General features: G+C 40.5%; 2 protein-coding genes across 5 annotated transcripts in view; both read right to left on the bottom strand.

Moving 5' to 3' along the window:
* Positions 1-1,018: 1,018 nt before the first annotated feature.
* fadd (Fas (tnfrsf6)-associated via death domain) lies at positions 1,019-5,801 on the bottom strand. Its single transcript, XM_028583227.1, has 2 exons — positions 5,356-5,801; positions 1,019-1,402 (listed from the first exon to the last, which is right to left on the bottom strand). Exons 1-2 carry the CDS (start codon positions 5,654-5,656, stop codon positions 1,131-1,133), a joined length of 573 nt encoding a protein of 190 aa, XP_028439028.1. The 5' UTR covers positions 5,657-5,801; the 3' UTR covers positions 1,019-1,130.
* A 5,623-nt stretch (positions 5,802-11,424) lies between these two features.
* The window catches only part of ano1a (anoctamin 1, calcium activated chloride channel a), an 89,827-nt gene continuing 79,344 nt past the window's right edge, over positions 11,425-21,907 (bottom strand). For all 4 annotated transcript variants that reach the window (XM_028582692.1, XM_028582677.1, XM_028582684.1 and 1 more), the window contains 5 exons: positions 19,057-19,209; positions 17,611-17,663; positions 16,692-16,876; positions 15,793-15,898; positions 11,425-12,564 (listed from right to left, as the gene is read on the bottom strand). In XM_028582692.1, the coding sequence (XP_028438493.1) occupies positions 12,322-12,564; positions 15,793-15,898; positions 16,692-16,876; positions 17,611-17,663; positions 19,057-19,209 (740 nt within the window). In that variant the 3' untranslated portion in view covers positions 11,425-12,321. The remainder of the gene's footprint in view (positions 12,565-15,792; positions 15,899-16,691; positions 16,877-17,610; positions 17,664-19,056; positions 19,210-21,907) is intronic.

Raw genomic sequence — 21,907 nt, 5'->3', positions numbered from 1 at the left:
CTTGTCACTAAGGGTCCTTTGCTGTCCGGGCCTCTCGGCTGTGAAACTCAAACTCAGTCGGCAGAAAAAGAGAGAAAAAGTAAAATGACATTTTCAGACGGCGTGCTACAGCTCCTCCTGGCTGACGTGGTGCGCAGGCATTCCTCAAACTTCAGTCAAAAGAATTTAAAAAAGGTGACCGAGAGAAACCGGATCTGGGATTTAACTCCCTCTCTTCTCACATCAATAAACATGTCGCAAGACAAAGCCACATTACCTTTGTTTTGGTTTAGGATCATACTTATGCCGAGCCACAGGAGAAGGAATCCTCGTCGCCAAAAAAGCGAAAATTGGAAGACCTGTTGTCATAGGCTACCGTAGTTGCAACAGTAGTTGCATTTGAAAAAGCGAGGCGCTAGAGAGCACTATTCGTTTGAATGCAAAGATCGGAGAAAGATGGGAGAAATTCCTACACAGTGCACCTTTAAGAATTACACGGCTTCTTGTTTGTGCAGGTTGAGCGGCTGCAAAACTCTGTATCCTCCTTTAAATCTCTTCTTGAAACTCACTTAACTGATGTTTTTTTTCTAATAGTTTAAACTATTTCATCTTGTGTATATTTTAAGTTTTGGATTGTATCTACTTCTTTTTTATATTTTAACTGTAAACCACTGTAACTTTGTTTTGAAAGGTGATTTCTAATGAAAGTTATTTTTATTATTATATATGTAATAATGTCCACCACCACCGGCAGAAGTCTCTCATGTCGCAGGACGAATATTTGCCATTTTAATAACTACCTTGTAAAGTTCACCATTTCAGTTAAATTATCGTTATTTCATGAATCAGAATGTCACTGGAGTACATTTCTCTGTTTTCATCTTCAGATAAAACGTGAAACATGACCAATATGATACGTTTTATGACATTCAGGAAGTCGATTTATTGATCAGAAGATGATTTCTCTTGTGGATAACGGTGTGTATATATATATATATATATATATATATATATATATATATATATATATATTTATATTTATATGTGTATAAATTTCTCTGATAGATAATTTCTTTCCCTGAAAGTTAATCACAACTCTCATTTTCATCCCCAAAGTGTATCTCAGTCCTATCTGTAAGTCTCCATCAGCATCAGGGGGATGAGAGTCGGTCCTCCACTTTATCAGCGGTCAGGTTGAACTGGCAGGCTCTCAGGGCTTCGACCAGCTGCGCTGTTCGGGCCTCGGCTCCTCGACTCTTCCTCCACTCCTTCAGCAGCTCCCGCGTCGTCTCCTCCAGATCAGTGGGATGCCTCCTGGAGATGGAGTCCAGCTTCACGTCATTCAAACCCAGTCGGCGGCCCAGTTTACGCCAAGACCTTCCCAGATGCTCGGCGATCACCTCTGTGGCAACGTCCAGTTTGGCTGACAAAAGTAGAGGAAGACATTGTGGGTTTAGAGAAGAAAATATGTCCTTATTTGGGAAACAATGGACTCGTTTTTATGCAAAACATTAATGAAACTAATTAGGGCTGGGCAATATATCGATATTATCTTGATATCGTGATATGAGACTAGATATCGTCTTAAATTTTGGATATCGTAATATCGTGATATGACATAAGTGTTGTCTTTTCCTGGTTTTAAAGGCTGCATTACATAAAGTGATGTACTTTTCTGTACTTAACAGACTGTTCTAGCTGTTCTAATATTTGCCTTTTCCCCACTTTGACATTATGTTTACATTACTGATGATTATCTAAAATCTAAGTTTGAACATATTTTGTTAAAGCACCAATTGTCAACCCTAGAATATCGCTGCAATATCGATATTGAGGTATTTGGTCAAGAATATCGTAATATCTGATTTTCTCCCTACCACTAATCCAACACCAACCACAGGACAAAGGTGATATTTGGCAGCTTATGGAGACCATTGGGAACTGCCCGGGGCTTATTAAAGAAAAAGGTCTGTCCCACTTCTCCTCTATGTATGGAGTTAGAAGTATGCCTTTACATATTCATCTGTTCCAAGCAGTTCAGAAAGCTACATTTCACTTATATATAGGGTTGGGAACTGAGACCCATTGCCAATACTGCACCGGTGCCTTAACGAGTAACGACCGATATCTACTGGACCGATTAACAAAGCAGATTTCTGTGCCTCATTTCGGTGCCACCGAAATGTCCGCGCTGCTCTCCGATGCTCCGAAACGGACGTTAGAGGCAACAGAAACATCACATTACACTTGGCAGCAGGTGACGTTAGCCTACCGTTAGCTAGCAGCTGGAATGAACACGGTTAAAATGCTGACAGCTAAACGGTGTAAAGTTATGACAAAGTTATTGTTATAACATTTTTAATGAATCAATTTCATTAACCGGTTTCATTAAGAGCATTATTATTACCATATCTGTGTTTAAAACTAAGAGCAGATAATAACAGTCACAAACCTGATAAACAAAACTGGCTAAAGAAGTCCTGGGGACCAACTACAATCATTAGATCTGAGAAAAGTCATTAAATTAGTTTTGATGCTCACATTGATTTTTAAATTCATTCAGCTTAGGTGGTGCACAAAACGGCTTGGGTGCTGCATCTTATAAAGCCTTATAACGCCAGGGAACCCCCTGAAGCAGTTTGCAGGTGTAAAATTGGCCTTTATGAAACTGAGGAGGACCTTTTTCAAATGATAAATGAATGAAGCTAAAGCAAAGGGTAACTACCTTTTTTTTCAACCTATTTTCCTATGTTTTTTAACATTGGTCCAGTATTAAACGTGAACGCTGTAACCGGCAGCCACAGACTGGGCTGCATGTAACCCTATGGGTCAAATGTTCAGCGTGAGTTTGGTCCACTAAACATGCTGTTTTACCACTAAAAGCCGGGCTCAACATTAAAGCTTGTCCACTTGTCCGGGACAAGTGGATTTTTTTGTAGGGCAAGTGGAAAAGAAATTGACTTGCCCCACTGGACAAGTTAAAACTCAAACAAAATATTTATGTATCGGTTAAATGTAAGTAGTTAAATATCTGCTAATATTCAACTGTAAAGTTGCTACACATTTTAAAAAGGATCCCCTAAATAAATCAGCCTCTTTCAAACCAGCTTTCAACAGTTATAAAATCTTTAAAAATTATAAATCTTTACCCGGACAAGTGACTTTTGTGCATTGACAAGTGAAACGTAAATGTACTTGTCCAAAGGACAAGTGCCTCAAAAAGTTAATGTCGAGCCCTGGAAAAGCTTAGATTATTATTCTGAGTATCTGACAACGTTATGGAAAGGATCCCTACAGAGATAGACCTTGTTAAAACCTCTCTGAGACCTTTCTGTTTAACCAGAAACAGTTCTGTAGTCGCTAGCGCTAAACCCACCAGACTCCATTTAAAGAAACAATACTTTTAGCGTGCATAGGGCAAATATATAGTCAGTGTTGGGAAGGATACTTTCAAAACGTATTTCGTTACAGAATACACGCCCACAAAAGTAATCTGTAACGTATTCCGTTACATTACTCAATCTGAGTAACGTATTCTGAATACTTGGATTACTTCAAGATGTAGGAATGCGGCTATCACATCCAGCTTACTAAACAGGCCTATAATGGTGTGTTCTTTTTATTCCAACTAGTTGAATGTGTACCTGAACAAGCAGATAGATTATTGTATTGGTAGTGACGAACTGCATAGCATACTACAAAAATCGAACTGCAGTCTAAGCTACCACAACAAGCTAATTTTAGCTAACGTTAGTTAGCATGTCAAACGGGGCTAGTCAGTCTTTAAACGGCTCTGGAGCTAGTAAATCAGCACCTAGGAGAATGTAAAGTCGCACGTCAATGTTAAAATAGCAAGGTGACCAGTAAAACTACAGCAGACGAATACCCTTGGCTAATTAAAAAAATAACTTACTTTAAGATGCTTCTTCAGGTTGGAGGTGGAGTAATTTGGAGCTGAAAGGAGGTTGGTTGCTGGCAAGCAGAGGCTGCAGAGTTAGCTGTATTTCATTCTCCCTGTTCGTTCTTTAATGTGAAATGCTGTTTGAATTTCCAAGATAGAAACTTATTGCTGCCCTGGCTCTGTCGTGCCGGTTCCGACTCCATTGTGACTGATCACGCAAATAGCTATTTTTTTCTATTTCATATCGGGGCTTCTGGAAAATGCATTAAGTTGCCTTAATTTATTCAGAGTGAATAAACTCGTGAAACGGATAAGTATTGTCATGTAATCCATTGATTTTAACAATGTAACTGTATTCTAAATACCAACTATTTAAATTGTAACTGTAACGGAATACAGTTACTCATAATTTGTATTACATGTATTCCGTTACTCCCCAACACTGTATATAGTCACATGTAAATCGGTAAACTATGTGTTTATTTCAACCAAAACTAGAGTTGTGATGGTTGGAAAAGTGGAAAGACAACCCAAAGCGGTTTTTCATAGTTTTATTTGGTTTCTGTCGACTTTGAATGAAGTGTATTTTACAATGCTAAAATTACTATTTATTTATATGAAGTCTGGTGGCTTTAGCCAACGCAAATTCGAGGATGTTTTTAAAAAAAAAAAAAAAAAAAAAAAAGGATCTTACTCGTTAATGAAATGTCGACCTCCTAGAAATCTTTACCATAATTTTGTCAGACACTTAGAATATTAATCTGAGTCTGTCAGTTGCAAAACGAGCACTTTTGTGAACGTAAATACAAGCTGGACAATTGCCCTATTAACTTACATTGTAGCTTGTTTCTCTGCTGCCGACTGCAGCGATCTTGCTTAATACTGGACCAACGTCAAAGATTGTTGAAAAAAAAAAAAAAAAAAAAAAGTTACCCTTTAACCTGGAGGCATTATCACTGGTAGGTCAGGTGCTTTCGGAGCCTCATACCAACTGTATGACACTCACAGACTGAGTTAGACTGGCATGACTCTCAGTGAATTACATATCAAGCTATGACACCAGAAACAATGAACTTAATATCCATGAACACACTGAGATTAAGATTACAAGTTTACATTGACTGTAACAGGGCTAACATAACTGTGGAATCAACGTGGAACTCCAACTTCAGAAAAAGAACTGACAGACTGTGAAATGGGGGGGCTTCACATTGGCTCAAAGCACTGAGTTCCCTACGTGTGAAGGGACTTTTCAGCCATTTTCAACCACTCAAAAGAAAAAGTAGAAGCCTATAGTAGCTTAATAATAGCAATATAGCAGTAGGCTATCCTAACGTTAATAGTAGCTCTTCCTTGAGTCGCCTGAATACCAGTAGTTAGGTTTAAGGTTTGGTTCAGGTTTATGTAACGTTAGGGGGAGAGACAGAGTTCGACGGGAGAACACAACTCGATACAACACCGGGTTCGTAGCCTACCTTTCTCGTCGTCGTCCGGTTGGTCGTCGGTGATTTCACACTGGCTTTCAAAATTGTTCAATTTGTGCGAGAGGTCTTGTCGATTAATGTTTGTGAGCGAATCGGACAGCCACTTGGTGTTGTCGGCTCCCAGTTTGCCTCTCTCCATCAGGAGCTGGAACAGTTTGATTCCGGACTTGACATCGTCCCGCTGCCTTTTGCCGATGATGTCTATACACAGAAACTTTAAATCCTCCAGCTCCTTAGTCGACAGCTGGTTAGATATACCCAGTAAAACGGCGTTAAACTGGGAAGAGCTCATGTCTGCGGCTCCACTGAGACGCCGATGTGATCTGAACTAGGAAACACTCGAGTTTTACTTTCACTTCCGCCTCTGTCATAGTATGGCAGCTCATCTCCTTCACATACTTCACAGGCGCCTGTGGAATCCTTTTGGCGGGTCAAATCCAGCTGTGGATCAACTCAAATATCAGCTGTGCAGTGGGGGAAGAAGTATTCAGATCCGTTACTTAAGTAAAAGTAGGCCTACTAATACCACACTGTAAAATATAAAATACTCTAACAAGTAAAATCTCCCGGATTTTGAAAACCAAATGTTGGCAGGTATGGACTACTAGCCAGTCAGAAGCAAAGAATGAGGGCGTGCTACGCTAGCAGCTAGGTGAGCATTATAACGTGTGTTACAAAGTGACCACGTTGGTCTCTGAAGTAAAGGCTGGACTACAATAGAGCTGTTTGGAGCAGTTGGTGAACTGTGTTTTCTGTTGGAGATGGTAAGTCCCTTTGGGGGGGGACTTTGGGCTTTTTCACTTTGTGAACCTATAACATGCACAAAAAGATATTTAACACAATAAAGGAAAGGGAAAAAAACAAAAAGCATAATCAGGAAAATGTACTTGAAATATTAAAAGTAAAAGTACTCGAGTCTTGATCCAGAAAAATCCTCACATTTTAGAAAGTGTAAAGGATCCAACCAGTTGTGTTCTTAATGGTCTAATAATTTCAGCTGGACTTTGTAGGCCGTTATATTGTTGGCTAGTTTAATTTGGAATAAAACATGGTATTTTATAAACACGTCTTTTGTGTGAAATCTTAATGTGTAAAGTAACTAGTAATAATAATACTTTATTTGTTTAAGTTTGTGGTAATTTGATTAAACACATCATCTTTATTAGGAATATGCACCTTGTGAGCACAATTTCAAATAAAAGAGCTAAAAGGCTCCTAAAGGGTCTCTCCACAAGACATTGCCACAGTGCCCGAATTGTTATAAAAACAGTGCCTGTAGCCTATTATTCAGCAGTTCCATGACATGGTCTTCGCATGTGTCTTGAAAATATTTATATTTCATATTATCATGTAAGCGTGACCCTGAATTGTCGACTGTTCGATGATTTGATCTAAGGAGCCTTGAATCATCGCAGTCTGAAAATGTGCTTATGAAACAAAGGATCATTCGGCCTATATGGGGCTGCTGAATGTTTGATTTTACATAGAATGGCTTGGTTTTTTTTAACCTATGAATCATGATATATAGCCTATTTTCAGCCTATTAATACATCTATTAATAATAATTAGAAGTAAGGGTACTCACGTGGACTAACATCAGAAGTGCCCGTACTCAGTACTGCTGTACTGGCCCATAATATGAATAAAGACCGACCTTAGTTGATATTGCACTTTAGTGATAGGAATTAGCATTTAATCAAAGTACCAACACTTTTGCATTGGCGACAGCGACACAGGATGTTAAACCTGTTGTTTGCCCTCTGTCACTAACACACGTTCGCAAACTCTAAAATTGATAAAAGAATCGCCACTGGTTTCAACATGGGGGGGGGGGATTGCGACTCCACCTACCTAGCGAAAACGTTTGTTTTGACATTAGGGCGGACAAGTTATAACCGGGGTGTTTAGTGGTCGTCCCCCAGGACAAATTTTCTTGCATTTTGGTGAATTTTTCTGCAACAATTTGTGCCTTTTTGCATGCAAATGTCTTTGTTTATGTAAATATTAGTATTAATTAATTAATCAATCTGCTGTATTGTTCCAAACTTTCTGCAGATTCAAAACCTTACACGTGTTTCGGGATTATTATTATTTTCTTTTTTTTTTAAGAATTGTGCATATCTTATCAATAAAAGTATTTGCTCACCACAGCATTTAACAATTTGACTCCATTACCCCGGCCAGTTTGGATTATTGGGGTTGATCAGATTGTTTCCTAACAAATAAGAAAGTGAATTTTCAATAAATGCACACTCCAAGCAGTTGAGCTCTCATTTATTTACAGTAAGTTTAAACACAAAAACAGACTCAGAGATTATCAGAGACAGACAAATAGGTTATACATGCATTTGCACTCCCGCATGTTGTGAAATGTGCTTTGACATACATTATAATAGATATAAGCATGTCACAACGTGCTTATTGATGCTGTAAATACAACATGGCAACAGTCAGGCAGGAGGACATCTCAGGAAGGAGGGGCACATGTGACATCAGGTTATAAGAGATTCAGAGGAAGGAAATATTATAGTGGACACAGGCTCCACACAGCCCTGTGGCAGCATGTAGCGCCTAATCTATCACTGAATATCAACACTAACCCTACTTACATACAGAGTAGTAATTGTATTAAGATTAGCTAGAAATAAAATGTGCAGTATTTGCTCAAAAGACCAAGTCATATCCTGAAAAAATAGTAACGTCTTTTGCGATCAAATGTCTTTGTAGTCTATATTGGAAGATGTTTTCCCGGGCATCTTTTCAGATACAGCGACATAGGTCCATATCGATGGTTTCTAGAACATTAAATCATGGATTCTAAAATAAGACACAAAGATAAAATATATAACTGTTAGTGTGAAAGTCTCTCGTTGACAGATCAGTGGTCCCCTGTGGGCTGATAATTCCCTTTCAATACATTAAATGCACTTAGAAATGCACGGTTATGAAATAAAAAAAAAAAGAGATTTACAACATTTTAAACTACAAGAAAACATTTTATAATACATTCTATTAGTCTGGGTTGAGTGCTTAAAAGGAGCTGTAGTGGATATTCAGAAAATGAAGTGGTCTGGGATTGCCTCCACACGGCTCTCACAGACCATCCCCAAACCCGTTAAGTACCAACGCTTTGCCACGGCCCTCGACGGCTGATATCGACAAACAACGAGTCATAGAATGTCGAAATAATGGACGAAGCTTCTGGGTCTGAAATGTGAAGCCAATGTTCAAGTGCCTTGAACTCGCATTCTATCTCATTTCCAGCAGGGGGAGACACCACTAGTTGCAAAAAAAATATATGTTTCTATAGAAGTCTATGGGAAAATACTGTACATGCAGATGAACGGCTGCAGTACCCAGAGGTCCACGTCTTGCATTGCCAGACCTTCCTCCACAGCGCTGATGAGGAAGGTCTAGTCCACACAGCATTCCAGGATGGGAGAAAAACATGCTCTGGTTTATTGGCATTTCTTTAAACCAATCAGCGCGTCTGCAAAATAGCCTCGGGAAGGAACTTGTTTTGGTGGAACCCGTGTAACGTTCAAAGGTTATTTTAGTCGTGCAACAGAAAACTGAGATTGTACAGATGGTCTAGCTGGCTGTCTAGATTTACCCTACAGAGATCTGACATATTCCTCATAAATCGACCGGAGTTTAGAATGCCAACACAAAGGAAGAGGAAGGTAACTGAGAGACATCCGGCGGAAATTCTGGCGGCACCAGAACTGTCCCGGGAGTGAAACGTCGGCGATATAGACTACCAGCAGGTCAGCTGGATGACATGGTTCTGAAGGGTTGGAAATCATCAACTTTCCCTCTTCAGCGTTTAGCTTCACGCATCGCCATTGCAACCATAAACAACCCTCTCGTCCAAAACCGTCACGTCCGGTTGCAAAAAAAACAAACAAACAAGACAGCGACGCCCGTTTCGCCAAACTCAAGGTTTCAAAAACGCAGTCCACAAACCAATGGGCGACGTCACCGATGCTAACTCTATTCTTTTTATGTCTATGCAAGGAACTAAGAGCACGCGCAAAACAGAGAAGCTCGGATCACAACAGACACAGAGCGGGACTTCATTCTCTGCTCAGGCTGCCATTACTTTACATTACAAATCGTTGTTTGCGGCTATATTAATGTTCTGAATATCGAATACAGCCCCTTTAGATCAGGGCTAGTTCAATATATTTACAGCAGGGCGCAGGACTTGACACATGGATGAGTGTAGACTGTACTTGTTAGCCTTATTTCAGTCCACCGTACATTTACGTTCTTCAAAGTGGTATCCAGTCACTCCCACATATGTTTTTTTGCAGTTTGATAAATAGAAAACAAAATATTATTCAGTATGTGTGCTTGATTAGTTAAAGAGTTGCAGTTTTAAGAAAATGCAGTGTGAATGTATAAGGTTAATATAAGGCAAGATAATAGTATAGAAACAGCGTTTCCTTTTCTGGTTCGACTGATACACTGTATCCCCTTAAAACTGCTAAATGGAAATCTCAAATGAGCCAGCGATAGTTTAGGGAGAATATAAGGCAGGGTAGGAGTCGGTAAAGCTCTCGTTTCGCTCAACAACACTGAGGTGCCCTTGAGCAAGACATGTGTGCTGCATTCATCGAAAAGCTGAAAGTTCCTACTTTAGTAAAAAACAAACATGCAAATGCATTGTCCTTTTAAATAAAGAGCTCACATTGCTATTGATTTTGCATTTGTTCCAAGATTCAGTTTTCTGATGTTTGATGAGCATGATGGCACACTGTAATATATGCACTTCCTTGGACGACTACAGGTGACTTCAAATTCCAATTTTAGTGCGCAACCTTAAATCTATCAGCACACCTTTTCACACAAATTATTTAATAAATACAGCTGAGCATCTCTAACGATAGACAAAGGTGTGAATGGCATTCATGGTTTTAATCAGTGAGATAAATACATTTACTTTAAAGCTACATAAGCCAACATTTGCCATTGGTGGTTCAAATATGACGGATGAGGAATTCTGTCAAGAGTTATTAATTTGGTCTGGAGAAACTCTGTAAGGTGATATCAGTAAACTGCACTCTGCCCTGGAGTGTACATGATCCAAAAGACACAAAATGAACAAGTGAGGCAAAAGATTGAATGCTGGACTCTCTTCCTGTGAACAGAGAGCTTCCTTGCAGATATTTAAACTTGCATGAACTGATTTTGTGGCCGCGGTGGGGCAGCAGACGCAAGCTGAAAACCCAACACTGACGTGACATCCCTTTCTAAGTTGAGATGGTGAACTTGTCAGCAAACACTTGCATTTACAAGTTCAGCAGACACAGTAGCATTAGCATTCATTTTGAGTCATGTTAATTATAGCAGCTAATCCTTAAAAAAAAATAAAATAGATGATATTACAATGTGTAGTGTAAAAGGCGTTGCTCTTAGTGCCAAACCCACAGAGAGAGAGATAATTATCAACAGCTCCCTTTAGCCCTGCGGAGCCTTTTAGCATCTTGCAGATCATCGTTTTGGTTTTACGGCCCACAAACTTCTTTGCATCGGCCTTCGTTTCCGGCAGCAGGTAGATGTTTTCTCTGATAAACCCACTCCACACTGTGCATCTGCTCAACACCACAGAGCAGACAGATAAAGGTATCAGTTTAGCTTATAACTATGTTCATCAAAAAGCCTGAGAAAAATATATCAGCTGCTTGAGCTAAAACGACAGTAAAAACTGGACTGGGTGGCCACAAACACTCACAATGAATCCTAACGTTACTCTGTGTTGGATGTGTAAATAATTGTTTTTATGGCGACAATATGTCAGTGTTTTTTTTTTCAGCTTGGTCTGCTGCCCCCAAGTGACAAATAAAATAAATGTGGTTAATACAGCTTTAAAAAATAGAATTATTTGATGTAATGGCAAATTTGGCAAATGTATCTCTATACTCTATAATAGCAGAGTTTGGTAAGGTTTAACAGGATATTTACAGGAACTATCTACAGCATGACATCACTTTGTGTTTTTTTTTGCTGTAAATCTTGTCAGTGGCAGTTTTAAGAATTCCAGTTCATTGGAATGAATAATGTGACTTGTGCTTTATTTATTAATTTTTTTTAGGAATAATTCCACTGAGCACGGTTAGTAACAAATGTAAAAATGAGCAAAATGGTGCTCTTACAAGAGAATAGTACAAATCAACAGGCCGCTGGACAAAACCTTGCTGTTCATCTCCAAAAAACAAAGCACATGTGCTTGACCATGTTGCATATTCAAAGAAGTACATCAATGAATTCCTGCTTTTGTAAAAAAAGAAAAGAAAAGAAAGGCCTATCTGAGCAGGTGGGAGGTTCTCACCAGTAAGACATCAGGAGGAAAGTCTTCCCAGCAGGACCCTCGGGACAGACACTGTCTTCAATACAAGCGCTGCATTCAGGTCCCGTGGGAGACGTGGTAGGTATGAACTGGATGCTTGAAAATAGGATTCAAATTAGGTTGCAGGTGGGGTTTGGCGTCCTCAATGATGATGTCATTGACAAGGAATTTCCCCAGAGTCAAGTGAATAATGGCTTGTTCCCTTCAAATCCAGTACTGTACATCCAATAAATAATGTTTTGTGATCATACATCCTATGGGTGTTGTCTAACTACTTGCAGGAATTTTGGTTAATGGCTGACCATGTCTGGCCTGCTGTAAAATGCTTCATCTTAACATGGGAAGATTTTTAAAAACAGGTCAACAACCCGTTTCTAAGGTGAAGGAATTCTGATGTGAATGCGTCAGAGTTTTTGCTTTAACTGTCAAGTCATTCTTGCAAATATTCCCAAACAACATTAATGCAGCAAAAGCACTTTTGCTGATTATTAAAAACTGATCATGCCTTAAAACCTTTCTAACCTTTAACAGCTAGCTTTATGCAGCTGATTCCCTTATGGACAGTTTGTATACAGGTGCTGTGTTTTTTTCTCGCGGCTAACAGTTTAACAGCAGTTGGCGTGCGAGACTGGCCGTGAGCGGGGCCGCGGCGGGCTCTGATTGGCTGACGAGGGGGAGTTGCAGTTGTCCTGGTTGTGGTTGTCCCGCGCTGCAAGCCTTTTGCCCTGCTCTTCCTTCATGAACAGCTCCACCATGAGGATCTTCTCCTTGTGGATCTGGAGGCTGATGTCCTTGGGGATGTCCGGGATCAGCCAGTCCACAAAGTCACTCATGAGCATCACCACGTTCTGCACAGGACAGGGGGGAACACAGAGCAAGCGGGAACAGCTCAGAAAGGAACATCTCGGGGGTTGTATTCGCTATAACAACTGCCTCGCTGAGGTCAGCCCTATGTTCTCACAGCCCAATGGTCCCACGGCCCTATGTTCCAAAAGCCCTATTTTCCCACATTTCTAAGATTTTTCTTAAAATTAGGCCCAATGTTCCCACAGCCCTATGTTCCCACATTTCTCGGACATTTTCAAAATTAGGTCTTGTGTTCCTACATTTCCCTTCAATTTAAGCCCTATCCTCCCACAAGAATTTTTAGGGTTAGGGGTTAGGGTTAGGGTGATAAAATCTGATACACATTTATGAAAAAGGAAATGTGGGAACATAGGGCCTAAATTTGGAAAAAAATCTTAGAAATGTGGGAACTGTGGCAACATAGGGCCTAATTTTGAAAAACATCTTATGGGAAATGTGGGAACATAGGGCTGTGGGAACACAGGCCCGCTTCCGCCTCGCTCTACATTATCCTGTTTATTACTTGGCTACTTACCAAATAAATCCATCATTTGATACAAAATATTGATTTAAAAAGGCTTTTAGGGGTGCTCTGGTAGCTCAACTGGTAGAGTGTGCGCCCCATGTACCAACCCAAGGCTCAGTCCTTACCGCAGTGGCCTGGGGTTCGACTCCGACCTGCAACCCTTTACTGCATGTCTTCCCCCTCTCTTTCCCCCCTTTTCTGTCTACAAATGTCCTGTCAATTGAAGGCTAAAATGCCCAATAATAATGTAAAATAAATAAAAAAAGGATTTTATTGATTTCAAAAAGATTTTATTGATTTCAAAAAGATTTTATTGATTTCAAAAAGATTATATTGCTTCTGCTAAAGAAAATAGTCATTCCGCAGACATTCCTTCTCTACGGTTGGAACACTGCGTTCATAGCAAGGTTTTTTAGGCTACAACTTTTTTTTGTCACATCTCCTCACTATCCGCGAGCTGCCTGTCCCCTGAACACACTGTAAAAAAATGAGTTCTCTGTGGACAGCCCAGGCTCAACAAAAACAATCTGGCCAACCTGCACCACTAAACATAACAAAGAGTGGAAGGATTTAGGGGTGGGGGTTGGGGGGTTAGTGCCATGGATGTATTAGTGCGCGGAAGGGAGGGGACGGGATGAGGAGGAGGGAGGGGCGAGCTTGTTTGACAATACTTCGAACGTCAACAAGAGGTAACGTCACCCAACATCGCTTAGAGCACCTTTAACTCTGTGACCTTAGCGGTTATATGCAACCCTCCATCTGTCACTCAACACCACAGTATCTATGTCATAACGAATTGGCAGACAGCAGATTGTCGTCGAATTCAAGCCGTGTAATAAATCCTAGTAACATTGAAGAAAGTCTATAGACCCAATCCCGTTGTTTGTTTAGAGCAACTTCCGGGTAGAAAACTCCTGTGTCCAGACAATTTAACGGCGTTGAGCAAACGGGGACAAGAAACAGCTGGATCTACTCTCATCTCCTTCATCTAAAATGTTTGCTGCTTTCATATGTCAACACTTTGACTAACGTTGGCTTGGAGAGATAATTTACCTGTTGGGCCACAGACTGAAGAAATGACACCACCCAAACTAGCAGTCAGTCCGACGGGCGATGATGCTGTTTCCTAACACTAGATATGGTTTTTTAAAGACACTATAGCAAAGCTACACAGGAGAGAAAATAAGCACAGCAGAGAGGTCAGAAAGGTCGGACCTCCGTCTTTATCTATACATCTTTAAACATTACAGCTACAGCTGAATATGACAGCAGAAATAAACAAGTTTGCTCTTTTTCAATATATCTGCAATTCAAATCGGCTATTTATCTACCCAGAAGTGATTTTTGTGTTAGCGCAACGTCACTATAAAGAGTTTTAAGCCTGGAACCAAGTCAACCAGCTACGAGATGAATGGTGGCCGTAAAAAACATTTGATTCGGTGCAAAAGAACATTTTGAAAACGCCAAAAAAGGCAAAAGTACAAGAGAAACTATCGTAGACTTGAATGGTAGAAACTAGCTCTAGCCGTTTGCCGTTTCGCTGGTGCTGTAAACATTCTTATGGTAAGAGCTCTCAAAAGCTTAATATCATACGGACTTCTAGCTGGGGCATAAACCTTTGTTTCACAATCTCACAGCTCGTGGTCAGTCGGAATGTACCTCGGATGGTTTAGACATTATGGCTGATAACAAATATCCTTATGGAGAAAATGAACGGGACTTTTACTTCCAGAACCACACTGTTGAGCTCTATAAGCATCATTCCGTGTATGAGAAAAAAAACGTAATGAACCGAAAGCCTAACAAAGTTAGCTAGCTAAAAGCCGATACAAAATGGTGTGGCCTAACTATGTAGGAGTGGATTGAGCAGTACCCATCTCCGGAGCAGCGGAGATCTGCCGAGATCCCCAGGCCTCCACTGCTCTGCTCCGTGAGGAGCTCTGTGCGCTGCTGCCATGGACGGAAGCCACACCGTTCATCTGCACACACTGCCATGACATAGAGCTGGTTCAAAATTGGCAAAACAGCCCTTTAGGTGTACGAAATATTTTGAATATTTCCACCGCTATACCTTGCTGTCAGACAGCACTTCCCGACAGGGAAGTGAAGCGGTTATCTCTGCTCTCTTCAAAGCCACCAGACTCTTTTACCTCACAGGACACGGGAGTTGCTGATCTACCGCTGCCTCCATTTAAGCAGATATAATCCCAATACCACAGTCCTGCGCTATTGCTTAAACATACACCAGTAACACACAAATCCATGTGGTTCCATGTAAATGAAGCATCATTTAATTTTATTAGAGCAACAGCGATAAATAGCGAATAGGACTGATTCAAATACGCAGGTGGACGTTTCATATGAAGGTAGCAGTAGTGGGCCTGCTTGTTGACCGGAGAATAATGTGAAATCTATCAAATCGGTAAATTAAAAATGAATGGAAGAGAAGCAGACAGCCTGTTCCTCTCAAAGACTTGGTCACATGCAAGTCTACAGAGACTCATTCCTTATGTTTTCACTCAATAAATGACCTCCTAATTCCCTCAGAGGCCAACAATTCATCAAATATGTATGAGAGGTTTGCACGTTTGTTTGCTTGCTCCGCATAAAATATGGATGGCAAAGTGAGAGACATGCCTATAAGAAAGCACGTCGAGGCATGCAGTATGTGTGCTTGGATATTAATATCTGTGTTGTTCCAAACCTGAAAGACGACAACGAAGGCGAGGCGAGCGGCCAGAATGACCCAGAACTCCTTGGAGAGCTCATATGGTGTGCTGGACCAGGGAGGCTCTCTGTAGTCCTTATATCTGGAGACAGAAGGACAAACCACTTTATTTAAAGACACATTTTAAAAGATTTCATTTGATCCTTTACAATTTGTCAATTTTTTCACCTACTCCCCATAAAAACGAAGAGTATTTATGTACAGTATCTCACAAAAGTGAGTACACCCCTCACATTTTAGTAAATATTTCATTATATCTTTTAATGGGACACACTGAAGAAATTACACTTTGCTACAATATAAAGTATTAAGTGTACAGCTTGTATAACAGTGTAAATGTGCAGTCCCCTCAAAATAACTCAACACACAGCCATTAATGTCTAAACCGCTGGCAACAAAAGTGAGTACACCCCTATGTTAAATTCCCATAGAGGCAGGCAGATTTATATTTTTAAAGGCCAGTTATTTCATGGATCCAGGATACTATGCATCCTGATAAAGTTCCCTTGGCTTTTGGAATGTAAATAGCCCCACATCATCACATACCCTTCACCATACCTAGAGATTGGCATGGTTTTATGTCGGTTAGCCTAATAGCTGGTTTGATTTGCATTGAGAGATGATTTTATGGAAAGTACCCCATGCCAATCTCTAGGTATAGTGAAGAATATGTGATGACCACTAAAAACTTGAAAGATATCCCCTTTAAAGTACATCTTGAACAGATAAAAAAAAAGTAAATAATTGCAAATAATTTGCAATAGATCGCGATGAAATATTTGAATCGATTGACAGCTATGATTTTAAAATATATCAATGATTGTCCCAACACACCAGCAGAACTAAGTGCAGCCGGCTGTAAAGTGAATCCTTACCTGCATATTTCTACACTGTAGCCCAGGTGCAATGGCTGCAGAGGGTCTGTGCCCGGCTGGAAGTGACTGACGTTGAAGTAAGACAGAGTGTGATCGACGAAGCCGTGCATGGTGCCGTCAACGCTGAACATGTACTGGTAGACCAGCCGTGGGATGAAGTCGGAGGTGAAGGAGATGACAAAGGCCTGCGGGACAGAGAACTGCGTATCTGCTCAGTGTCTTCATGAAATCAAAAGACCGGGGTAAACTAATGCCTACCATACACTAGAAGACTCTGACAAGACTTGTACTTTTGCCATGTACAAAGAGAATAAAGGCTAATATCTTCCTAGGCTAATATCTTACTATTATGACAGATTGTCTGAGACTTGTCAGACTTTAGTCTTTTCAAAATTTGGAGAGTTCTTCTGTTCAGTGAAAGACAGACTTTACAATAAAAACAAAACAAAACATGCACATAGGGCATAACATTTATATAAATGCATACATCAATAAATAAGAATCGCACATGAGAAGGGGTCAGTGATGAGATAAAATAGCAAGTGCGTTTCATATTCAGACTCCACTACCAAGACTTAAAACTTAGGATATTATCAAACACAATTGACTGAGACGTGAAAAAGACTGACTCAGACGGAGTTTTATGGACCACCTTGCACCAAACGATTGAGATGACGGGAGCACACACCAAATCTAGCAAGACTCTCAGGATTTCATTCCGATATTGTAAAGTCCGTAGAAAGAGTCCGCTTGAAAAGTTTGGTGTAAGGTCTGCATAAGACTCCTTCCTGATTTTTAGATTTACAGAATCAAAGCACTCCATAAGGTGACACTGTAGACTGTATAAATCTGACGCTGACATGTTCATCCATTTTCATTTTTCAGACACAGTTAGTGACTGTAAAGATACAAGACTTACGTTAACGATGACTGCTACCTTGCTGAGGCCTCTCAACAGGTTGTACCAGATACCTGCAGAAGGACACAAGGACTGGGATTAAGGTGCAAACAGCAGCTCCATGTCCACATGTCAATGCTGTGTACAGCAGGGTCAGTGACTGCCAGCCACCACTAGATGGCACAAGCGCAGAGGTGGAAAGACTGAACTGTGTGTCGAGTTGTCGGAACGCTACAGTTAGTTGTTGTTTTAATCCATTTCTATTTGGTTCGGAGACTGATTTCCTACGTGCACACTCCATGTTAGTATACATGTGTAAACCATCCAGAGCTCTCATCTCGGGTCGTCTGAGTCAGAACCGGAACTAAACAGGGAGAAGCAGCGTTCAGTTTTTATGCACCACCACACATCTGGAACAAACTTCCAGGTTTGCCGCAACTCTGTTCTTTTAAATCAAGGCTGAAGACGTTTCTGTTTGATGCTGCCATTATTGCTATTTTTTTCTTTTCTTGGGTATGTCCACCTTTAATCATTAGGACAGCTTAGATATGAAAGGGGAGAGAGAGCGGGAAGACATGCAGGAAATTGCTGCAGGTTGGGTTCAGAACCCTGAGCCTCTGCGTCAAAGAATAAACCTCTATATATTTGGTTTTTAACTAACTTTTATTCTTGGATTTCATAGATGTCTTATTCTATTTTAGAATGTTTTTCATTGTGTTTAACCGCTCTTTCATGTTTTATGTGAAGCACTTTGAATTGCCTTGTTGCTGAAATGTGCTAAATAAAGCTGCCTTGCCTTGCCTTCCTCAGATCTTGCAACAAAAAAGTGCTAGCAGTCCCCCAATCCAAAACTACAGGAGATTGTGCATTTCCTGCCAGGGCCCCCAAACTGTGTAAACAGCCTTCCTGTAGAAATAGGTCTTTCTACTTCAGTGACGTCCTTTAAATCTCTACTAAAAACTCTTTTTTATAAACTTGCATTTCTTGCTAATTGATCTTTATGTTACCTGTCACTTTTGACCTCTTTGTATTGTACCGATCATTTTTGCTTCAATAATGATTAAAGTCCTTTGTAAATTGGTTTTGAAAAGTGTTATACAAATAAAGGTTATTATTAGTATGTATGTATTAGTAATTATGTAAAATATACTGGATGTTTGGTACATTTAAAGATGGTCTGACGTCCAAGATGGAATCACTGCATTCAGAGACCTTATGTCAGCACCACCAGTTAAAAGATAGATTAATGTTTTTAAAACAATATTTGCGTGCCTGTCTGTACGTTGAAACTTGTCTGAGGTAGTTACATTTCAAATACAGAGAGCCCACGCAGAGTGAGGTGAAGATATATCAAAACCGATTGCATATCTCTTCTCCTTCTTGCACAGGCTTTTCTTTTGGATTTTTTCACCCTAATGAAGGCAATGTAGCCAAAATATTATTTCAGTTGGGGTGGTGGACACCTACCGATGTCTTTGGCTTTGGCTGCGATCGGCCTGCGCAGCTCCATAACAAACTTCTTGGCGTCAAGGCGAATCTCGATGATGTTGTTGAGCAGAGCGAAGAGCGGAGCCAGAGGGAAGGACGCCACGAATAGAGTCACCATCCCAAACTGGATGACTGAAGACACGGACGACAGAAGAAATTAGCAGAAGTTTCTGGACACATTGTGTTTCGCCTCAAGAGAAAGAGAGAAGAGAAGCTGACTATGAGCTCACTGTGATCCACCATGTTTGGGTGAAATGTGTGGGGCCAAAAAAAGCTGCACGAATGCTCCATTGCCACTGCATACGTGTACAAATAACCTGCTAAACTGCTCCATTCATATTAAAAAAACTTTATTGTATGTCATGACAGAAAATAGTCTTAGACGTGGCCCCAACATACAGTACAAAAACAAACTCGGGGAGACTAAACATACAATAGCTTATAAAAATAATTTACACAGGGTCAAAATTACAGTATGTGTGTGCAAATTTGCATAGTTTGTGTGGGTGTGTGGGTCATGCCTTTTTATTTAAGATGTTTATGGCAGTGGGAATGAAGGCGTGTTTGTAAGTGTTTTTCTTCATGTGTACATGTTCAGCTGAGTATCTTTAAAGCTGTTCTGTTGGAACAGATGGATGGAGTAGCGACCTTTAGAGCCCGACTGATGAGATTTACAGATTGAAGCTCTGCTGCAGTAGAGGCTGAAATCTCAGTTGAATGAAAGCTGAGTTCATTATTATTTTGTCACTCAGGAGCAGCAGAACAAACTTAAAATACAACATCTGACTATATTCACTGTTTAAAGCTGTTAAAAAACAGTCGCCTATTTAGGCATCCAGCTAACACAGAGCCACATTAGCATTCATTTGGAGTTGTGTGTAGGATTATGATGAGAAATCCCCAGCAGCCAGATATTTCTATGCTTATCATAATGATATGGTTTTATGAGCTAATGAGGTTGTTCAGGCTCTGCCTTGGAGAGGCAATCAAGAAATTAAGTAGGTACTGCAGAGAGAGAGAGTGATCTTGAATTTGTTATGCCGGTACATGACGCCCTCTGGCATGGATGGAAATTTCTAATGAAATGAAACAGATTTTTTGGTAACCTTTTATCTTGTAATTACTTTAAGGGAGATTTGTGTTGCGAAGTCTTACAGCATTTGATTTTGATAGTATGGCTCCTTCAAGTGCCTACATTGTTGGGCTTCATTATGTTATGCAGCTAACCTGGGTTTGGTTTTCACAGTTTGAAAGTTGAGTCGTCTGCACCATTGGTTGGGTTTGTCACTATGAGCGACTCCTTTCACATTTGAGCCATTGGTAATATAAAAGATATTGATGAGTGCAACTTTAATGCTGCAGTAGGTAAGACTAACTTTCCTCTGGCACCACCTACACCCTGTAGTGCGATTTCCACCGCTCCCTGTTCAGATGCACCAATCAGGGCTAACTGAATGTCAATCACTGCTCATGCACAGGCATTCATTCTCCCTTGTAGGGGGAGGGGCTTACGAGACCGTTTTGGCCTTGGAAAGGGGGGGAGGGACTGAGAAGTTGTTGATGTTCCAATTTTTTTGCTAAGTCCTGGATCTTCACAATCCTACCTACAGCACCTTTAAGGTCTATTATCCATGACTGATTCATATACTGTACACACATGCTCATTTTGTTACTTCTATTACTCGCTGAAATAATGCAAAAGTGAGTCAATACTCATCAGTTTAGAAGGTTAAATGATGATTATGCTAATATACTGTGTATTGAACAGGTGGTGATGGTCAAGTGAAGCCTCACGAAGCTTCGTGAAGCGTTTTTTTTTATTTCCTGAGCCCACTAGATGGAGCTCTCTGTTTAACAAGAGGTTCAAAGCACATTGAATTGTAGTGATGTCCAACCGAAGCTTCATGAACCATTGCTTGTATTTGTTGACGCTGTCACTCCCCGATGTGAGTCGAGCGCAGATTTGAGTCGCGCATGCGTCACTTTGCGACGAGTGCAGATGTGAGTTACACAAGTAGCCTACAAGATGCTAACGGCTTTTTGAGCTAAAGCACAGTCTATGAGCTAATGTTAGCAATCAATGTAAAGAGAAACGTGTACTATTTTATGGATTTCACAAATTTCAGTACGACATGTTATGCCGTAAACCGTTCTAAATCTGAGCATGCACAACTCACATCTGCACTCGACCAGAGCCGGTCTGACTCTGCTAACATTAGGTATGACACATTATGCAGTAAACTGTTTAAATCTGAGCATGCGCGACTCTCATCTGCACTTGACTCACATCGGGCAGTGACAACGCAACTAGTTGGTGCTCGTTGTTCAAAGAAAATTCAGTGTGCTTTCAACCCTTTGTTGAACAGAGAGCGCCATCTACTGGGCTCAGGAAATAAAGAAAATGCTTCACAAAGCTTCACTTGGACATCTCTACTGAATTGCCATTCCTTGAGCATTTTTCTTTAAAACAAAAGCAACATCCAGTGGGCTCGGAAAATAAAGAAAATGAATCACGAAGCTTCACAAGGCCTTATTTGGCCATGACTACACACAGGAACCACAGTTTGTTACACCTGACTGACTTATGTGGCAATTACTACAATCAATGCTGAGCCTTGTGAGAAGTGATTTGTTGTGTCTTGCAGATCTCTGTCTAAAGAAGAGGGTGGGGGCGGGGTTTTGTCATTGCTGGACTAACTTACACACTCTACATTGTGCGCAATGTTCAGTGTGCACTTTACCGATTACATCTCTTTTCCTCGTGAGATGTATGGAACTGCTTAATAATAAAGCTCCAAAAAGAGCAATTACACGACCGCAGTAGCCACTA

This window comes from Perca flavescens, chromosome 1 (genome assembly GCF_004354835.1).
Source record: "Perca flavescens isolate YP-PL-M2 chromosome 1, PFLA_1.0, whole genome shotgun sequence".
NCBI lineage: Eukaryota > Metazoa > Chordata > Actinopteri > Perciformes > Percidae > Perca > Perca flavescens.
Note: the sequence above shows the minus strand (reverse complement) of the source record. Positions and strands in the feature narration are given on the sequence as shown.

Excerpts from the sequence above, each read along its gene's own strand:
- fadd (XM_028583227.1), bottom strand. The coding sequence starts at position 5,656 with ATGAGCTCTTCCCAGTTTAACGCCGTTTTACTGGGTATATCTAACCAG. Across the intron at positions 1,403-5,355 it reads ACCGGACGACGACGAGAAAG|CCAAACTGGACGTTGCCACA; the intron begins GTAGGCTACGAA and ends TACTTTTGTCAG.